Source organism: Musca autumnalis, unplaced genomic scaffold, assembly GCF_047663935.1.
Source record: "Musca autumnalis isolate F117 unplaced genomic scaffold, ASM4766393v1 scaffold_4, whole genome shotgun sequence".
In the NCBI taxonomy this organism is placed as follows: domain Eukaryota; kingdom Metazoa; phylum Arthropoda; class Insecta; order Diptera; family Muscidae; genus Musca; species Musca autumnalis.
Window position 1 is genome coordinate 135,088,455 of NW_027411977.1, and position 20,892 is coordinate 135,109,346.

The 20,892-nt window shown below is 33.6% G+C and overlaps 1 protein-coding gene across 3 annotated transcripts in view; it reads right to left on the reverse strand.

Annotated features, from left to right (window-relative positions):
* Window positions 1–8,025: 8,025 nt before the first annotated feature.
* LOC141403480 (uncharacterized) overlaps window positions 8,026–20,892 on the reverse strand; it is a 28,215-nt gene continuing 15,348 nt past the window's right edge. For 2 of the 3 annotated variants that reach the window (XM_073985949.1, XM_073985948.1), the window contains exons 2-5: window positions 17,574–19,227; window positions 8,875–9,153; window positions 8,599–8,814; window positions 8,026–8,257 (exon numbers count right to left, since the gene is read on the reverse strand). In XM_073985949.1, coding sequence (XP_073842050.1) covers window positions 8,067–8,257; window positions 8,599–8,814; window positions 8,875–9,153; window positions 17,574–19,227 — 2,340 coding nt within the window. In that variant the 3' untranslated portion in view covers window positions 8,026–8,066. The remainder of the gene's footprint in view (window positions 8,258–8,598; window positions 8,815–8,874; window positions 9,154–17,573; window positions 19,228–20,892) is intronic. The other variant, XM_073985950.1, reaches the window with a different exon arrangement.

Below are 20,892 nucleotides of genomic sequence, written 5' to 3' on the forward strand. Positions count from 1 at the left end.
ATGGCTACGTTAGGGTTATGAGTTTTTACAACTTCGTATCCCTGCATCAAATTTTGATGAGTTTTTATTTGTGTTTGAAAAAAATTTTCCACATTTTGTAAGCGATGTTATTTTTATCATATGACATTATATGTAAGATTATATACAATCTTAAATAAAATTTGATAAAAAATATGGTACAGGGAAACGAGGTTTTTAAAAGTCATCATCCTAGTACACACGCGCTAGTCTTCATTAAAAAAAAATACATATGTATATTCGAATGTCAGTTTCAACTTGATTCAGGGTCTTAATTAGGATGATAACCTTTATACAATCTTGTAACCCTGTATCATATTGTAAAGATTTGGTAATTTGAATTTCGGAAGCTTTTAGGGTGATAGTGGTTTCATCCGAGGATGAACAAAGGTATAAACTTTGCTCGGCTTTTAAAACGAAAGCTGATTATTTTTACTTGTCGATTGGCTGTAACCTTCGTTTTTTTAAGTCAACTCGTATTTACCGTGACGGAGTAATAATATAACACATATTTATTTAAGAATACACTGAAAAAAAATGCTTCGTTGTATCAATGAACGGGTTTCATTGATTATTTTTCATTGGTGCTATGAAACGTTCCATTAATATAATGAAATGTTTCGTTCATGCAATGAAACTTTACGTTATTTAAAATTCAATAATTTTTGGTTTCATTGTATAAACGAAACGGATTTCATTGATGCAATGAAACTTATAATTTCTATAAATTTAAGAAAAATATATGTTTTGAATTCAAACTAAATAGAATGGGCTAAAAACTCTAGTACGAAAACATCTTTTTTAAAAAATGGCGAAAAATTTATATATTCGATGTGTTTGATTTGCTTTAAAAATGAATGAAAGAGTTTCATTAAATAAATGAAAGAGTTTCATTAGCCCTTTCGGCCCCAACGTTGCTTATAAGCAACTTCGAATTTAACGTCGTTTTATTTAAAACTAACGGAATTTTTTCCTCAAAGAACACATTGCTTTGGCTAATTGTAGTCCTAAGAATGCAAAAATTATAAAAAAGTGCCAGTTGTATCCCGATCAACAGAACAACGATGCATTATTCAGTGTGAAGTCTGGAAAATCACGGCATGTCAAAAATCGATGTGTACAGTCCAAATTATTTAAATCGTTTCTAAATCAAAATGTATGAGCTTTATGTTAAACTTTAGTTTTGATTCTTCAAAAATAAGGTCAGAGGTATACTTCTATACGATTATAACATTTATATTTACATAATTGCACAAAATAATCAGCAAATAAATATTAGATTAAATGTACTGTATCTTCCGAAATAGGTGGGGTAACGCCCACCAATTTATGTTATGTCTTAGTTTTGACTTATACTTTAATTCTATGTTTTTAAAGTAACTACTAATGCGAGGAAAAAAGTTCGGGGTCGAAAGGGTTAGATAAATGAAAGAGTTTCATTAAATAAATGAAACATTTTTGAAATTCCTTTTTGCGTTTTGCATTCTTTGTAAATCTGTAAAGTTATAAAATTTGTCTTTTAATTATTTTGTCTGTTTTAAACAATTTAAATTTTTGACAATCATAAAAAGAACACATTTATATATTGGCTACATACATATGTATAGAATCACATACATAAATATGTATGCATGAATATTTGCCAAAACTAGCAGAAACAAAAATTCGCTACTCTCGCCGATTGGCGTTGGTATACATAAATATTCATCCACATTAAAAATAATGCTCTTCTCAGTTCTTTGTTATTGTTTGAATTGTCGTTCATTGAATTCCATTTGTGGTTGTGTGCCAAACAAGCCGAAAAAACACGTGTTGGCAAAACAACCACCGCTTTCTTAGCTACATACATCAAAAGATGTTCAAGAACATTGTTTTAGTTTGCACTAAACCACAGTCAAGTGTGGATGAAAAAAAGAAGTTATTTTACGTCTGGTGTTTTCAACTTTAAAAACTGTGATGTATTTAACATGAAAAGAAAATGTAAATATTATTTTTTAGGTGTTCAGTTGTTCTTTTAAGTGAATTTGCATTTATATTTTTCTTGTAATGGTAGCATTCAATAGAAAATCTAAAGATGAGTGGAATGGCGGAGAAACTGTTACCATTGGCCAACGAAGCATCTCTCATTTAGAAAAAGAAAATGTTGTATTGTTGTATAGTTGTTGTATAGTTAGCGAAAGTTAAATGTAAGTTAATGTTTAGAAAGAAAACCCGATAAATTACTAAAAATTTTTTTATGGTTTTCAAATTTGCTTACAGATGACAACGCTCAAAAGGATAATTAACTTCTCTGAAAGTAAGTATGAAGTGTTTAATAATGTGAAATAAAAATTCAAATATTGGTTAAATTATTTTTTTGTAGTTTTTATGTGTTCGTTTATTTACTTTTTGAATTTTCATTTCTAGTTGCAATGGAGATAAAAAAATAGTAAATCCAATGATCAGTGGAATTACGGAGACTGCTCGCGACCAATGAAGCACTACTCCCTTAAGAAAAAAATGCTGTATCCTAACATCGTGGACGTACACAGGGGATGACTCAGCGGCAAAAGTTGGAGGTAAGTTATTGGTTAGAAAACCAGCCAATTTGTTAGCAATTTGTTTATTGTTTCAATTTTACTTACAGATGGCAACGCCCAATACTATCATTAATGTGCTTAATACCTGAGGTATTAAATATGACTTGTTGTATTAATGTTCAAAACTAATTGCAATAAAATGAAATAAACATATTTAGCATTGACTTCATTTTTGTTCATTACGTGAGTATGAAATGACTTCATAACATGAATGAAACCTACGTTGTATCAATGAAATTTGTCATTGATTTTGAACCAAAGTAAGGCTTCATTGCATAAATGAAGAAATGTCATTACAACAATGAAAGTATTTCATTGCATTAATGACAAAGTTTCATTGCATCAATGAAGGAGTTTCATTGCATTAATGAACAATTTCGTTAATTTTACTTCAATGAAACTTTTTTCATTTATTCAATGAAGCTCTACGTTGGCTCAAAATCAATGACAAATTTCATTGATACAACGTAGGATTTCATTCATATTACGTAGCTTTTTCTTTCAGTGTAGATTAAATCTTATGTATAAGGTTATTTGAAAAAACCCTTGATTTTAAATCATCTTGAAAGTTTTTTCTGCGAGACCTTTTTCAATATTTAAATTAAATTAACGCTATTTTGTCATTATTAGGCAAAAGTTAATTCATTCGTGCAACAGGAAATAATTTTTGAGAAAGTAGGCAAAAACTCATCACCCTAATGTAATATTTGTACATGTGCCCTCTTACCAGTGTATTACAGACATATTTATTTGTTTATAGTCAGATACATCTTAATGAAAATCGGTTAGTAGTTGGTGTTGGTTGTAAATCATTTAAGATCGGCTGACTTTCTACAAACTCAGGAGGTAAACCCTAAACAAATATCTCTCCCTTTGAGTTATGTACAGTGAGGGACAACGTGAAACTAGTCGCTACATTGATGTTATGCCCTGCACTACAACTTAGAGGGTATATTGAATTTGCTTTTTGGCTATACTGATCATTTAAATTTTTTCATGTCCTTCCACTGATCTAAGGCTCAGTGGTGTAACTCATAAAATAACTGTCCGTTCCACAGCGATTCTGAAACCTTTTACGCACCAAAAGTCAGTAACTTTGAACAGGTAGAAATATTAAGCATTTCTTCAGTGGTTTAGTGGACCTCATTGTAAGAAGGGCTGATGAGTTAGAAATAAAGTAGAAACTGCTAAATACCCTCTTACTTACTTAGTTGGCCCTCTACAGAACATTTGTCTTGTAAGCCGAACTAAGAAAAGATTTGCATTCCTCTTTGTTAGTTTACTTTTCCACTTTTTTACCCGATTGAACCCTTGCCCATAAAGTTCTGCGTGTACCGCCATGGGTTCCGTATTTATACGCCTTTTTAGTGGCTTCATCTCTTTTATTATGACATGGCCTATCTTACCCAATCGTTTTATCCCAATAAATTTAGCAATACTGATGTCGTTGTATAGCCGATATAGCTCGTGGCTCATATGACGCACAGTGGTTCAGAAATCGATATTCCTGGAAAAAACCCCAAAATCTTGCCATCACCGATTCTTAATTTATATATGGGATTCGATAGTAAACATATTGAGACTAAGAAATCCAAAAAATTAGGTCAAAATATTTAAAGGTGTGGACGTGGCGTACTCCCAAATGGAAAATACGTAATTTTTTGCCCAATTTCTTAAGAATGAAATAGCTATTCCTCGGAAGCAATAACAGATATTGTGTTCATTGTTCTTTTGTTAGGTAGGCCTTTTACGAAGTAAAGTATTTTATTTTTCCTCAGGTACTAAATTTTATTGAAGTACCAAACTTAATGGACTAGAAATTTTAGGAAACACAGTTTCGTTTTCGTGTCCTCTTTCATTTCAAAAAGTTACGTCCGTTTAACACTTTTTTAAATTTATTAAAATTACATGGGTAAAAAGGTGTGTTTTTTCATACCGTTTTCCTCATTAATTATATCTTTTGCACAAATTAATATATTAAATTGAAGTATATTAGTTTTTATATGAGTTTTATGAAAACCCAAGGAGCATTTTTTTAATTTTTTAACAAATGTCAAATTTTTGGAAAAAAAAAGTTACAATTTTTTTGGTAGATTGTCTATCAATTTTTGACCTTTTTAAATAGATTAAAACATATGAAAAACTCAGAGCTCTCATATATTTATGCAAAATATGACAAAATTCAAAATTTTAACTTTGACCTTGAATTCCTCTGGAATTTCTAGACAGAATTTGATCGTATTTGATGCAAATCTTACAGAGTTTTGGCCTGGAAAAAACGACTCGGAACCACTGTGCGACGTTGATATTCACCGTCAACACATGACGAAGAATTTTTTTCTCAAACACACTAAGCACTGCCTTATCCAGGGTTCGAAACTGTACATCAGCACGGGTAGCATCATTATTTTTGTAAACGGTTTTTTGTTTGACGAGACGGGGCACAGGATGCTCAGGTTCGTCGGGTAAGCGTTCTTCCTATCAGATTGTGCCAACTAGCTGATGCATACATAAACAACTCGGTCGGAGTCTATGGCTTCTTGCTGCCTACCTTTGGCTGTTTACATGGGATAATACTTGCCATTGTGCTGTCATGTTATTAGAACGAGAAGTGCTTTGTTTGAAATTTTGTCTGTTAGGCCGATGATCATTTGTATACCCTCAGCTTTTAGGCTAACGAGGGTGTATACACTTTGATACGACCAAAAATGTGCCTCATCGAAATAACGGTTTTAGACCTCAAGTATGTTTGGACGAAATTCGTTTCAGACAATTTGGAGTCGATTTAGCCATGTCCGTCCGTCTGTCTGTCTGGCTGGTACGCACGATAACTCTCGAACGGATCAACCGATTCGAACCAAATTTCGCACTTCGAAGATGGGCCATATCGTTCCACTCCTACAGGTACCTCCCCGACAAAAGTTCGAAAATGTTCGAAAAATTGTGCACACGATTACTCCATACTTTGCAAGTCGTAATATTTCTACCAGACATAGATCAATTACTATATGGACTTTATTGGTCCACTCCTTCGGGTAACTCCCACACAAAAATTTCGGAAAAATGCAGTTTAAGACCTCCTCTCGAATATTTTTGGTTTTTTGGTATTGCGACGGTACAAGTATTTTCAGGGACAAGTCCATACTTTCTGAGAAAATGGCTCGAAAGCTGTAAAAACCCGCTATGGCATCATGTGTAGTGGATGTAACGCACAAAATTTGGCTTTCGTAATTTTTTGCGCAAACTTAAATCAAGTTCTAAGATGGGCCATATCTGTCCACTCCCTTGGGTACCTCCCCCCACAAAAGTTCAAAACGTTTCGCTAAAATAGTGGGCAGGTAGAAACCGATTTGGTCCATACGTTGCACGAATATGTTCGAATATGGACTATATATGTCAACTCCTTCGGGTACCTCCCACACACAATTTTGGAAAAGTTCTAAGATGGGCCATATCTGTCCACTCCCTTGGGTACCTCCCCCCACAAAAGTTCAAAACGTTTCGCTAAAATAGTGGGCAGGTAGAAACCGATTTGGTCCATACGTTGCACGAATATGTTCGAATATGGACTATAAATGTCAACTCCTTCGGGTACCTCCCACACACAATTTTGGAAAAGTTCAGTTTAGGACCTCCTCCCGTATGATACAAGTTTTTTGAGTGGCAAATCCATACTTCTTGAGAAAATGACCCAAAAGCTGTAAAAAACCCCCTACGTCCGGGATGTGTAGTGGTTGGTGCGCACGACAACTCTCCAACCGAATAATGTGTTGTTACACACTTCGCAGATCGTAATATTTCTTAAAATATTAGATGGAATTGGAAGATGGTGCTTGTAGGTCCTCTCCTTCCCGTATCTCTCTCACAAAAGTTCGAAAATATTCGCTAAAATGGTAAGCACAGTATCTGTTAAACGGAGCAACCGATTTGGTCCAAACTTTGGATGGCCATATCGGTCCATTCCTTAGGGTACCATCCACACAAGTGATCAACATTTTTGTTTAAGTGTGGTTAAAAGTCTGTGCGAGAATCCTATGGATTTTCAACGAAGGTTCTCCTAGTAGCCCTGTTTACAGCGATATGAGATTTTTATTGGGAAAGTCCATGTTTACACCTTATTTATTTATTTAGGTACCTCCCCCGCAAAACTTTTCAGCTGTAATCTAATTCCATATTTGTCAGTAGTTCAAACGCCCAAAATTCTCAAAACCTTCTAAATACAAAAGTTTTTTTGGGAAAAAGTGTTTCACTTCACACAGGCTGAGGTTATACCACTGTCGGCCAAGCCGATTAATACTTTTTTACTTGTTAATGTTAACTTTTCTCGTTGGAGTTGATTGATTTTGATTTTTCTCTTTCAAGTGCAAAAGGAAAGCCGAAGATTCGAACCCACAAAGCTGGTTTCGTTGTTATTACTTAGACTGCTCATCAGATATACATGATTTTTTAACATTTACCGAAAACATGGGGTATTTTGGAACCTTAATTACATTTTGAAAACATTTTCTTGGCACCTTGAATTACATGTTAATTATTCTTTTGGTTATTATTGTTGAACTAAGTGCGGTAATTTTTTATTTATCCATTCAATTTGGTCTTGAAAAAGTCGACCAACTAATTTTTGCAAAAAACCCGACATTTTTATCACAAGTATTTGTAATTTTTACTAATTAATGCATGAAAAGTGTTCGTTTTCTCAGTTTGAAAACATTTCCTTGGCAAACTGTATGGGTTTGGGAGTGGTTTCTCTGTCATTGAACTCTGATTTCTCAAGTGCAATGTGATTTTACAGTGATGGATATTAGTTCGTTCAATCTACATGGTTTCCATGACAAACGCTATTTAGCGCACCCTTTGGAAGTTAAGATTAAGCAATTGGACCAGTTGAGTGCAATATGCTGTGACTATCTTTTGTGATTGCAGCTTAACTATGACCAACTTCCGTGTTGTGTCTGCTCAAGCTTTAATTGCAACGTTTAGACGGTTAATTACCTTTGCTGCAACATGTTAGTGGTCCGTGTCAATGTTTGCTCCTCGGAACGATCATACATCCAACACACTCGATAAATGTCTTCCATCTATCACAACGTGATCAATTTGATTTCTTGTTCTTTGATCTGGAGACAGCCAGGTGCCCCTATAAATATCGAGATGCTTAAATCTGGTACTGCTAACTACCATGTTTTTTTGCTGCTGCGAAGTCTAGAAGCCTCATTCCATTGTCAGATGTTTCACTGTGAAGACTGAATACCGTGGTTTGGTATCTTTCATCCCCTACGTCGTGTACATTCCAAATCACAAATTACAGGTTTTATAGTTATATTGCCTTGGGGATTTCAATGCCAATTTTTCCTTCCCGGTTTTGCTTCAAATTTTCAATTTATTCTCTTTATTTCAAATCTGAACTTTTTTTTTAAATAATACAAACTTTATTACTGAATAATTACTGAAATTTTACTTTAAATATATTTATTGTTCGTCTTGCGGGGTTTGAACATTTATTATACATTTCTTTGTTTCTATATCGAAAATTTTATTTTTGAGGCAAACCCCAACAGTCAGCTTTCCATTGTGACACTTCAAGTACTTTCGCCAGTTCGTTGGATGGGCATAACGCGTAACATTTTGCTGTGGTCCACAGGTAACTCCTAAACTAGTACCTGAAAATAAAATAAATTGTTTTTTATTGTTTAATTTTAAAATGGTATTTCTATTTGTATGCTTATTTATCCAATATTTATTTATCCAAATATCCTTATGCTGATATTTGAACTTTAATGTATTATACAATTGTTTATAGAGAACTGGTCCCTGTTTCATACAATTAATGATCTGTTCCAATACCTTTTAAAGGAAAAAATTCAAAATTTCAGAAATAATAGACTCTTGTAGGTTCTGAAGCGAAAATACACCTGATGAACACAAAATCATTTAAGTAATATCAGAGGAATATTGGATTGTGTGCCTAGAATTTTAATTTTTTCATTTATGTGGTGCATACCATTTGAAATTTCCTTTAAAGGCTTGGGAACGCCTCGAACAAAATCATTTTCGTCAATTACATCCAGGCATTTGCTCTGCTGAATACTATATTTAGCACTAGCCATACAAGATTCAATTTTCATAGTACCATTTTGACAGCTTACATAGTGACGATTGGAAAACGGATATAAGAATTTGCCACTCCAGGATGGGATACATTCCACAAACGTGATATCTAAAATATGAAGAACACATAAGAACAATTGTAAAGGTTGCGTTCTATTTTCCATATTACTTTCGGTTTTAATGTCACTTTCCGTTTGAGATGCCTTTGGCCATAGAGATATTGGAATAGCTGTACCGAACGAATGATGGTAATCCATAACGTCACACATATTACGAAATAAATTAAATTTTAAACCACGTCGACAAGATTTTATAAACATCTGTCCATCGAAACACTTGATGTAGTGTCCATTACTAAAAGGATGAGGATATACACCAGCGGTATCGGAAGGGCAACTTATGTTGTAGAGATTCAGTTCGTGGGCGTGTGATTCGTTGGCATTGATATCTGAAAAAATACAAAAATTTTAAGTTGTAGCTGTTGAGGTGGAGAGTAAAGTCTGAGGTATAACATTAGAACAGATTACAATGGTTCCTAATGTTATACCTCAGACTATACTCTTCACTGTAATATACATAGGTATATATGAATTGGGGCTATAACTTTTTTACAACCTCGTATGCCTGTATCATATTTTGATGATTTTTTACCTAAGATTAGAAAAAATCTTAATTTTTAATTTTAATGGGCTTTTTTTGACAAACTTTTGAAGTCACTATAATCAGATATATAACTGAAAATAAGCTTTGGCATAACCAAAATTGCATAACCTTTTGTTTCTCACTAAATTTCCATGTATATCATATATAATATTCTATCATATATCATGTCAGTTAAAAGTGGTTTGCGTGTTACTTCTCTCAATATTTAAATGGAATAAAAGTTATTATAGCCAATAATAAGCAAATGGTCCTTCATTCGTGCTACAGGAAATATTTTTTTTTTGGCAGGAAATAATTTGGTGGCATGTGTGCCACTGCCCTCTCTGCACCCTGCACGCATACAAAGAAAAAAAATCGGCGATAAAAAAAATTATCATATTGACGAAATATGATTTTATCGAATTTCGTCAATATGATAATTTTTTTTTATCGCTGACCTATATTATTGATACAATAAAATTTTAATATTGACTAAAATATTTATCGATTTTTTTATATTGAACTGATAAAATATTTCACATATTGACATATCAAGCAAAATGTGGAATATTTTGATAAATATGTTTCTCAATAGGTGAAATATTTTATCGTTTGTATTTTTACTTTGTGATCAAATAATTTTATTGAATTTTGTCAATATGAAACTTTTTTTTTTATCGCCGGAAAATCGATAAATTTTTGATTGAATCTTCGAATTTTATTATCAAATAGCTTAAATATTTTTCTGTGTACTTATAATACTCGATAGGAAAAATCCAAATCACCAGACCAGCACATAAAAACTAATAAGCAGTCCGGAGAAGAATAAACAGTCCGGAGAATGGGAGTCTTGTCATCAGGTTGTCAATAGACACACAGGGCCAGGAATATCTAAAGATATTCTGCAAATTGCATTTTAACCTAGAATGGATAAGGTTCCGCCTAGCACAAAAGCAGTAGAAGATCGTTAGCAGCAACCACTTCGAATCACTGCAAAATTGCTGCTGCTAATGAACTAAGCTCCATCGCTACGGTGTCCCTATTAAAACAATACCCTGTATTAATAATTTTCCGTATAAAACTTTTCTATTCATATTTCGGTCCGAAAATGTGACAAAGAACACACGAAATATGAAAAGTCGGGCGGTACCGTTGCATAGCTCTATATTAAATCGTGGACATACACATATGGTCAAAATCAGGGTTTAAAATGCTAACGCCATATTAGCAAAAGCATCGAAAATGTGCAGCTTTGCCTGCTAAAATTTCTTCGAAATATGTTTTACAACAATGAACAAAGGCAACATTTAGCAACACATTAAAAAAATTGCTAGCGAAGCTAATGCTATTCGATATTGTTGCTGTAATAAAACAGCATCGCACAAGCATACTCAACATACAACAACACATAAAAGAGGCGTCAGATAATAATTATTCCTTCGAATCTATACGAAGATTCGGAAGGTACATCCAATTTTCATACGACATTATTCCGAAATCGTTCAGAAATCTGTACGAAAATTCTAAAGAAAAATTCGTTTTCCAAATTTCCCAAGGATTTTCTTCCGATTTCGTTCCGCAATCTGACAGAAATCGAACCGATTTCGCTCCGACATTTCGTTCCGAAATTATGTCAACCACTTCATACAACTTTCGTTAAGATATCGTTACGATTGGTTTGCTGGGGTAGTAAGGAAAAAGTCATAAAAATTGATGGACAAAATAATAAGTACATTTTGTAAATCATTACTACATTCCATTGTTTTAGGATACATTGTAATTTAGGACGTTTATATTATTAGTAAAATTCGTAAAGGTTTTTGTTATATTTTTTCCTTCATTTTAAATATTAAGTCAACACAGTATATGTTCAATATGTAATGTATAATATTTAAGCAGAAAAAGGTTAAACCTTAAACTCTTGAATCTTTTATGGAATAGGTGGAATGCTATTGTAAATAACATGAAATTATTCAATAAACGCAAAAAAAAATATTATTAGTATTCGGTGCATCCACCTTTCTTTTGAACTACTTTTTGTATTCTCTTTTGTCCAATTTACATTAGCATCTTTTTCGTCATTTAGTCCTGATTCGTCATTTATTTGCTAAAACAGGCAACATTTTGCGTCATTTGCCATACAAAAATAAATGACGATAGCTGCGTCATTTATTCTAAACAACGCACGAAAACACCATACTATTATAAGCAGCCCTGTTTTTTTGTCATAAACTACGAAAAAATGCAACTGTTTTATGATGTCTTTGTTTGTTTGTGTGTGTTGTAGAAAAACAATAATACTCAAACGATGACAAAAGTGAAAATAAATGGTTAAAAACTTGCAAAAATTATGTTTTTTTTTTGTTTTTGGAATTAATTAATTAATTCCTATTTTTCTGAATAAATATATTGTGTTATTGTATAAGTGTGTATGTGCGATTGTGTGCGTAAGCAAATGACGCAAAAAACAGATGTAAATACACCTCATTTGATTCTAGGATTTCGTAAAACGAAATCATTTAATATGCATATGTAAATTGGACTTTTGGCGTATTGCTTAGAAATTTACTCTAATTTTACAAAGTAATTTAATAACACATTTTTTTGTAAAAATTTCCAAAGTTGATCTTTATTTTGGAATTAATGAGTACCAATGCACTGTTTGAAGTGTCCGCAAAGGTTATCCATTTTATTCAAGTCCGATTACTACTCAGGCGAGCCAGACAACCTCATTCTATTGCCCTGGAACCAATCCTTGACATATGGGGATGCGGGTTTTGGACCGTTGTTCTGCTGAAACATCCATATTAGAGGAATATTTCGTTCTGCTTATGACAACATTGTGTTGTCCAATATGTTTTTGTACTCGAAATGGGTCCGTCCATCAGTGATATGATATACTGGATCAGTATCATACCAGGAAAATCAGCCTCAGACCATTAGGTTGCCACCTCAGTGTATAGCTGCTCGTTTTGTAAACATTTTATGAAATTCCTTTCCTTTGAAGAGACTTACCCTCCTGCCGTAATCGTTATCAAATAAATGTATTTTCATTTCATTGCTCCACAAGATATTTCGTCTATTTCTTTCATGTACCTCTCCGAACCATCCTTTATGATTGTTAGGGATGGCAGGATGGAAGGATGGCCTCATCAACAATTTTTTTCTGAAGAAGTGGAACTGTTTTGTTAAAGTTTCTGGTAATTTGGCAGCTCTTAGTCTTTCATCTTCCAGCTTTTAAGATATATGTATATATATATATATATATATATATATATATATATATGTATATAATGTTTACATTGTCAACAGAAATTGCTCAAAATGAATTTAATGGTTCTCTATAGAGATAACAACAAGTGGATATCGATTGTTGTTGTTATATTTTTTGGCCTATAGCGTGTTTTTTCAGTTTTGTTTTCATTTAATGCGTTTTGGAGAAAATCCACCGCCAATCTCCTCTCTTCAGGGCGTTTCGACCCATCCAGCAATTCATTTTTATTTTATTTTGGTTTAATATTATTAGCACAGTGAAATTACTATCCAAACTTTATAAAAAATTACTCGACTATAGACAAATATTAAAAAATCCGAAAAGTACTTATTATTTTGGCCAACCAAATTTAGGGTTTCAACACAAAAGTAACTCAGAAACAAAATGCTACTATTTTTTTCCTTTTTGTTGTTGTTGAATCAATGATTACAAATAGGGTTATCGAAATGTTACTCATTCACACCTTTCTCTGGGAAAAAACTGAGGGTGAATCACAACATCAAAAATAAACTATAGCTTTGTTCCTTTACTTTTTTAATGGTAAGGGTGGTAAAAGAGAAAAGTGTCAAAATTGTTCTCTCATGGACATTTTTACCAGAAAAGTAAAGGAACGGAAAAATGGTAGATCTGGCAGCAATGTCAAAAAGAAACATAAAAAATCAATTTTCGTCTTTTATTTCACAGTTTTTAATTTAGTTTTGTCAGCGTTCGACTTTTTCTTCTGTTTTTCGTCCATTTTCTTTTTCATTGTGAAATAATCGTCAAACAAAAGTCGAAAAATCAGTTCTGCCATTTTTTACCTGCAGAAATTTTGCTGGTAGCCGGTGGTAGAAGAGAAAGCCATTTTCGCTCTCTCTCCACTCTCACTCTCTTAAAATTGCTTCCAGTTTTGCCACTTTTCGGGGTTAAGGAACGCTTTGCAGGTTAAAAATGGTAACAAATGGTAAAAATGGTAACCACAGGTAAGTAAAGGAACACAGCTTATAATGTACTTATTATTTTGGCCATATGTGTATATCGACAATTCTCTGTAGGATTATAGACAAAATACCAAATTTCAACTGTTTCGGTGTGATAATGGAGCTAAAACCATACAAATACCGAAAATCGGGAGGCAATAAATTTCAAGATGAAATTTTGAAGCTTCCAACGATGACTAAATACGAAATTTCAGTCATTTCGGTGTGATAATAAGGCTAAAACCTTTAATATTAATAATAATAATAATAATAATAATAATAATAATAATAATAATAATAATAATAATAATAATGTTCCACAAACATCGTAGGCGGGGCAAGGGAGACTTCTCTCATGTCAATTAGTGCACCCCGATTCATATTAGCTGAATGATATGGGACCTACAGTTTGTCGCCGAGTCCGAACGCACGAGTCTTAAGACACCACTTGTAGAGAAGTTTTACATGGCTGAAATACTGGGGAAATGTCGCCATCATTACGGAGGGGTATTTTGCCACCGTTAGAAATTTGATGTTGTCTGTTGTCCGAAAATCGGGAGTTACCGTTATATGATTGTTATATCAAAACGTGTATCTATACTAACAAATTTCTGGGGAAAAGTTTTATAGAAAAAGACTCAACACCAAATTTAAGCCGTGTCGGTAATATAATGTGGCTAAAAAACCTATCAAAATACCGAAAATCTGAAGGTACCTGTATATGGGGACAATAACAAAACGCGTACATATAACGGCAAATTTCTAAGGGAAAGTTTTGTTGCCCCAAAGAAGATTAAAAACAATATAATATAATGTGGCTAAAACTTCCAAAATACCGCAAATCGGAAGGTAGCCTTTTATGGGGGCAAAATTAAAACGTGGACCTATGACGTCAAATTTCTGGAAGAAAGAAGACAGCTTACACAAAGCCAATATCTTCTCATTCATATACATGCCCAATGACCCATTGCAATATACATTAGGGTTATGACTTTTTTACAACCTCATATCCCTGTATCATAGCATGATGAGTTTCGACATAAGATTACATAAAATCTTAAAAATGTATCAGAATTATGGTCAATTTTTGAAGTCACTGTAATCAGATATATAATTGAAAATAAACTTTATAGCCACATGAAATCACCAAACGGACATAACATTTTTTTCTTACTAATTTTCTTCAATTTTTATAATCATAAAAATATCGTAAATACTTTTTTTCAAAGAAATAATTTTTTAACAAAAAAAAAAATCAAACGTTTTTCAAAATGGTTTGTGCACGACCTTTTTCAATATTCGAATGGAATAAACGTTATTTTAGTTATTAGTAGGCTTAAGTTTATTTGTTCGTGCAACAGGAAATAATTTTTGGATATTTTTCATTTCTAAGTCCCAATTTACATTGGGCGAGTTTACTTGCGGCAATTGTCATTTTGTAGGAGAGAGAGGTGAGGCATATGGTAACCCTTTGCCGCAAGTAAACTCGCCTAATGTAAATTGGGACATAAATTTTTTCAAAAAAACTATTTTTATACCCTACACCACATTGTGGTATAAGGAAAAGAGATAGACCCATAGTTCCTTCTAGGGATATGCATAGAATCATATCCATGTCCGCCTGTCCGTCCGTCCGTTCGCAACGTACAGGTCGCATTTATTGTCCGATTTGGCTGAAAATTGGGGAAGATCATTTTTTAGCCGTCGGAAGAACGCTATTGCTTTTGGTGATTTCACGTATATGCTGCACCAAACACGCTATATACGTCAGATTTCGATGAAATTTGGAATGAGAGACTGAATTCGGTCTAAAAATATGGGTGACTAAAGTCGGCCTAGAAATATATGTGCCAACTTTGGTGCAATTCGTTTCGATTTGGATATATATCCCATATATATTTTCGGCCGATTTCAAGTATTTGCTGCACCAAACACGCTATATAGGTACGATTTCGATGAAATTTGGAATGTGTGACTAAATTCTAAAAATATATGTGCCAACTTATATAGAAATCGGTTCAGATTTAGATATAGCTCCCATATATGGTAGAAACCAAATTTCCTTTACAATTTCATTTGGAAAAAGTTATAGCAAAAGTTATAACGGTTTTTATTCTGTTATAAAGAAAAATATTTTAAAATTTCATAATTGTTGTATTGATAAAATGTATGAATATATCAGCAACATCATTTGACATCCATTCGTAGATGCACCATAATTTCTAAAATTTGTTTTTATTTTCGCGGAATACCAAAAAAAAGTATTAGAGCAAATCTAAATTATACTAACTCAGAGTTCTCAAAAAATAAATTAAGAATACGTACGATGTTTCACTCAGCGGCCAAAGTGTGCATCACACTATGCAAGAAACCCTAAAGTTAGTAAAAGTCGCGCAATGTGCATACGATTTTGATGCGCATCCGGTTTCATTAGCACCCATCAAAAAAACGTTAATATACACCTATTTCAAATAGATTCTTCAAGAACCGCGGATTTGCATCTACATTATATTTGGCTTAAAACAGACCCATATTACTCGCGCATCTCTATAATTTATGGCACGCGTTTTCGCAAATATTATAATCGGCTATAAACGATTCAATTTATGCAAACATTTTTAAAGAAAATCACGGTTTAGTACGCGGATTTGTCAAAATATGTTTTTGCTTAATTTTCTATTTCCAACGTATCTATATCCGCGGTTTTAGTGGATGGATTCGATCGCGGAAGGGATCCGCCGCGTAAAAAACTAAATTCACGCGGGGTTCAAAGAAAATTGAATGACACTTGTAAATTTTAAACGCAAAAAATAGGTTTTTTTTTAGAAAATTCACGCATCAAATTTTGGCCTTTAGACTCCAATTACTAGGATAGAGTAAGGAGCACACTTATGAGATTTACATTTAACAACGTAAAATCACGACTTCTATACTCCTATTATGACTTTGAAATATGATCTTGTTGCGCGTCCGGATTATTAAAAAAAAATTAAAAACCACAAAATTCCGGCTTCAAAATGTCAGCATCAATTTTAGGTGGATATATCGAAAAATCATAAACTAGTATCATGTTGTCCATGGAGTATTCTGTCATTCTTTCTTTGGACATAGGTCTATAAAAGGTATGGGTAAACCAGAAATCGGAAGGGAACATAAAAAAATTGTTGGCTTCAACCCATTTTTACCCATTTTTCTACATTGATGCCAACACAGCTTCCACGAAAATTAATGTTAATGATCGACGATATGGGATCCCTCATAAAACACTTAGTTTTAAAGAATTCCAGTCATACTATATAGAACATGTTAACAGTTCGCGAATTCTGAATGGGTGAAACTCGGATTCAGCGATTGTAAAACATTTTTGGTTTTTACCATATATATTACATATTCACAGTGGTGTAGGGTATCAAATAGTCGGCGCCGCCCGGCTTTGATCATTTCCTTACTGGTTTTTAAATCGATTTGTGCGTGAACTTTTTTATATTTCAATAGAAAAAACGTTATTTTAGTGCTTTTTGAGAAATAAGTCATAACCCTAATATACATCTCTCTAAAGAGCGCTAAAGATCCATCTACATGCCCTTTAAAACCCCCTACCTACTAGGCCAAGATGTGGAGAGGCTCGTAAGAGAAAAGGGAAGCACATGTCTTATAATATCAGGATGTGACGCCATGCCCACAATTTTCTTCACTGGGGTAGCAACTACGCAAAGGCCAGAAGTGAGCCCGTATTCGAGTTTATAATAACACATATCCTTAGAATATACACCTTTAAAACAGAACCAAGGCCTCCGTTAGTTTCCTTTGAGTTAAATCGAGTATATAAAACTAGAATTGGATATCAGAAACTTTGAATCATCTAAAGATGTGAGCGTTATTTTTAACTGAAATTCGATCCCGAGGTCTTAAATACGTCGCAAGAAAATTATGACGGGCCCATATTACAAATGTTTGATATTAATAATAGCTTCATTCTTAGGGTTTACTTACCGCGGCTATATTCTTTATTCATTTTCTGCATACATTTCACATAACTTTCGTGGTCACACATTTGAGCATTGAAATCTGTTCTGCTCGCACAGTGACATTCAAATGATAGACCCGATCGACAGACTATATACATTGAACAGTCAACAGGATGCGGATAAATACCGGAATTTTCAGAACAAAATGTTGGTACAATTATCTTATTCTCTGTACATCCCCGCATGTTGTCATCGTTATCAATTGATCGTGTATTAGATTCAGGGTTCTCGTGTCTCGAAATGTTAGACGACAAATCGTATTGGTTGCTTTCTTGTAAATTGGGTACATCTGTGTTTTCAATGCTTGGAGTATTGTAATTTGGAGTAGTAGTATGAACATTATTGTATTGGTGGTTGAATGTAAAATTTGGATCCGAATATGATACCATATTATGTTGATTGGGTTCTTGTTGTAGCGGTGATTCTGTTATTCCAAATGATGGTAAATTTCCAATTGTTTTCTGAGGCCTTCGTTCGGTGTTTATGGAACCTACATCTTGGTTCAATGTTCTGTCATGGTTTAGATTTTGGTTGAGTGTAAAATTTGGATTCGAATTTGGGCTCGGATTATGTTGATTAGGTTCTTGTATTTCATGTCGATAAAATTGTTGCACCGGTACTTCTGTTACTCCAAAGGATGGTAAATTGTCAATTGTTTGCTGAGGCCTTAGTTCGGTGTTTATGGAACCTACATCTTGGTTCAATGTTCTGTCATAGTTTTGATTCTGGTTGAATGTAAAATTTGGATTCGAATTTGGGCTCGGATTATGTTGATTAGGTTCTTGTATTTCATGTCGATAAAATTGTTGCACCGGTGCTTCTGTTACTCCAAATGATGGTAAATTTCCAATTGTTTGCTGAGGCCTTAGTTCGGTGTTTATGGAACCTACATCTTGGTTCAATGTTCTGTCATGGTTTTGATTTTGGTTGAGTGTAAAATTTGGATTCGAATTTGGGCTCGGATTATGTTGATTAGGTTTTTGCATTTCATTTCGAAAATAAGGTTGTACGGAAGGATTTGTTATCCCAAATGAAGGGAAATTGCTAATGGTTTGCTGAGGAATTTGTCCGGTGTTTATGGAACCTACATCTTGGTTCAATGTTCTGTCATAATTGCGATTGTGATTTCTCACTGTTCCATGAAAATCGTAATGGGGGTTATATTTAGAATTATGTACCTCAGAATTTGCTGTAGACTGAGTGTGATCATTTGGAGTAACAACGGCGTTGGGATACTGCGGTCTATAGTGAAAATTCATTCTTTGGTCCGAGATAGGTGCAAAAGTAGTTTGGCCATAATAAGGTATTCCATGTCGATTATCTCCACTTACGCCACCATAGGCGTGTTTATTTTGATTTGTACTTGCTCCATATCGATTTGGTGGGAAATTTCCATTTTGCTGATGAACAGAATTTTGATATTGATATTTGTTCGTACGAAAATGAAGACCATTTGTAATTTTATATGCATTATGTTCCTGTCCCTGCTCTTGTACCCTAACATATATTGGACGTGGTAAATGATTGGAAATAACATATGTTGCCTGGTTTTGTCTTTGTGACATAACGCCATTCGAAATTTGTTGCTGGTGTCTGGCCACCCGACGATAAGTACACGTCTGAAAATAAAAACAAACGAACAGTGAAACACATTTAATCTCTGTACGAAGTTTTGTGTTTTTAGTTTAAATTGCATGTTGAAGTTTTAAATTATTAAAGGCATGGTATAATTACAATGTACTGAGGCGGAATGTGACATTGCTTAAGATGTAATGAATGTGTAATAAATGTGCGCTACAACGGACCCTCTCAGAACTTCGCACAGTTTTCCACTTTTACGAAAAACCTGGCCAAAACTCTAAAAATGAATGTATTTTCACCATACCTTTGGTTCTAATGTTTTTCGGGTCGCTGGTTTCATTTTTCATATTCTTTTAATACTCAGACGGCCATTAAAGGGATCTTTTTGGTCCCTTCTCCTATAAAATGTAATCGTTTTAGATCAAAATATTCTACAAAATCGTTCGCCGTAAAATTTTATTATAAGTGTTAGAATACATTAAAACTCTACATCTTATTGAAACTCCAGAAATATGCAAAAATTAAAAAAAAAATTAGGGTTAAAGTCGTACTTCATCTGATTCTATGCAAAATTGTCGTACAAAACATTATTTGAGAAGAATGATGTCAAAGGCAAAAATGTTCTTAACTAAATTTCACTATAAGTCGCCAAAAACATGAAATCTCTATTTGCATTAAATACCAATTATATATAGGTGGGCAATATTTTTGAAAATTTAACATAGTTGAAGCCAAGGTTTGCCCTTTTATAACTCGCGAATTGTTATTGTACAAATTAAATGCTTTTGGAAAAAAAAATTTAGACGCGGCAAAAAATATTGGCCTTAAAGGTTAATTTGCGTGGAGGCTGTGGCTATATTTATGTTAAAATGGGTAAAAATGGGTTGAAGCCAAGGTGTATTTTTTTGTTTTCACTCGATTCGTGATTAAACCACACTTTTCACAATTTTCCTGCCAAAGTAGTAGCCAACTAAATGAAGATAATCTCACCAATGTACAACTTTTCAAAATTTGATCTGCGTCTACCATTAAATTCTGTTGACATTTTGAAGGCAGATTTTAAGTGGTTTTTGAAATGTTCTTCTAATTTCAACCCACAAACAGGGTTTTCAAAAAATCGTATATAGGATTCTAGAACTCGTGATTCTGAGTTATTTGACAGATGTGTCGTGAACGTAGTCTATACAGTACCCAAATCTGTATCCAATCGTAAAAAAATCATATTTTTCGGAACTAGTTTTTACAACGGTCATTCGATTTCCTCGTACTTTATTGCAAATTTTAGATTTTACGTTTCGGTCTAATAAATCATAAGAGCGGTACCGTTCTATGGAGGCTATATGAAAACGTGGACCTGTACTGACAAATTTCTGGGGGGAATGGAAATACCAAAATCCAGCCGTTTCTCTAGTATCAAGCTGTTAAAACCTTCAATATACCGAAAATCTGGCGGTACTGGTTTATGGGGGGCTATATCAAAATGTGGACATGTAATGACGTTGACTACTAAATTTCGGCTACTAATTTCCCAGTTGTATCCTTGTAAATACCGAAAATGGGGAGTTACTCTTTTATGTCAAAACGTGAACCTGTACTGACAAATTTCTGGAGGAAAGTTTTGTAGCCCTAAGGAAGACTAAGTACCAAATTTCAGCCATTTCGGTGTGATAATGAGGTTAAAACCTTCAAAATACCGAAAATCG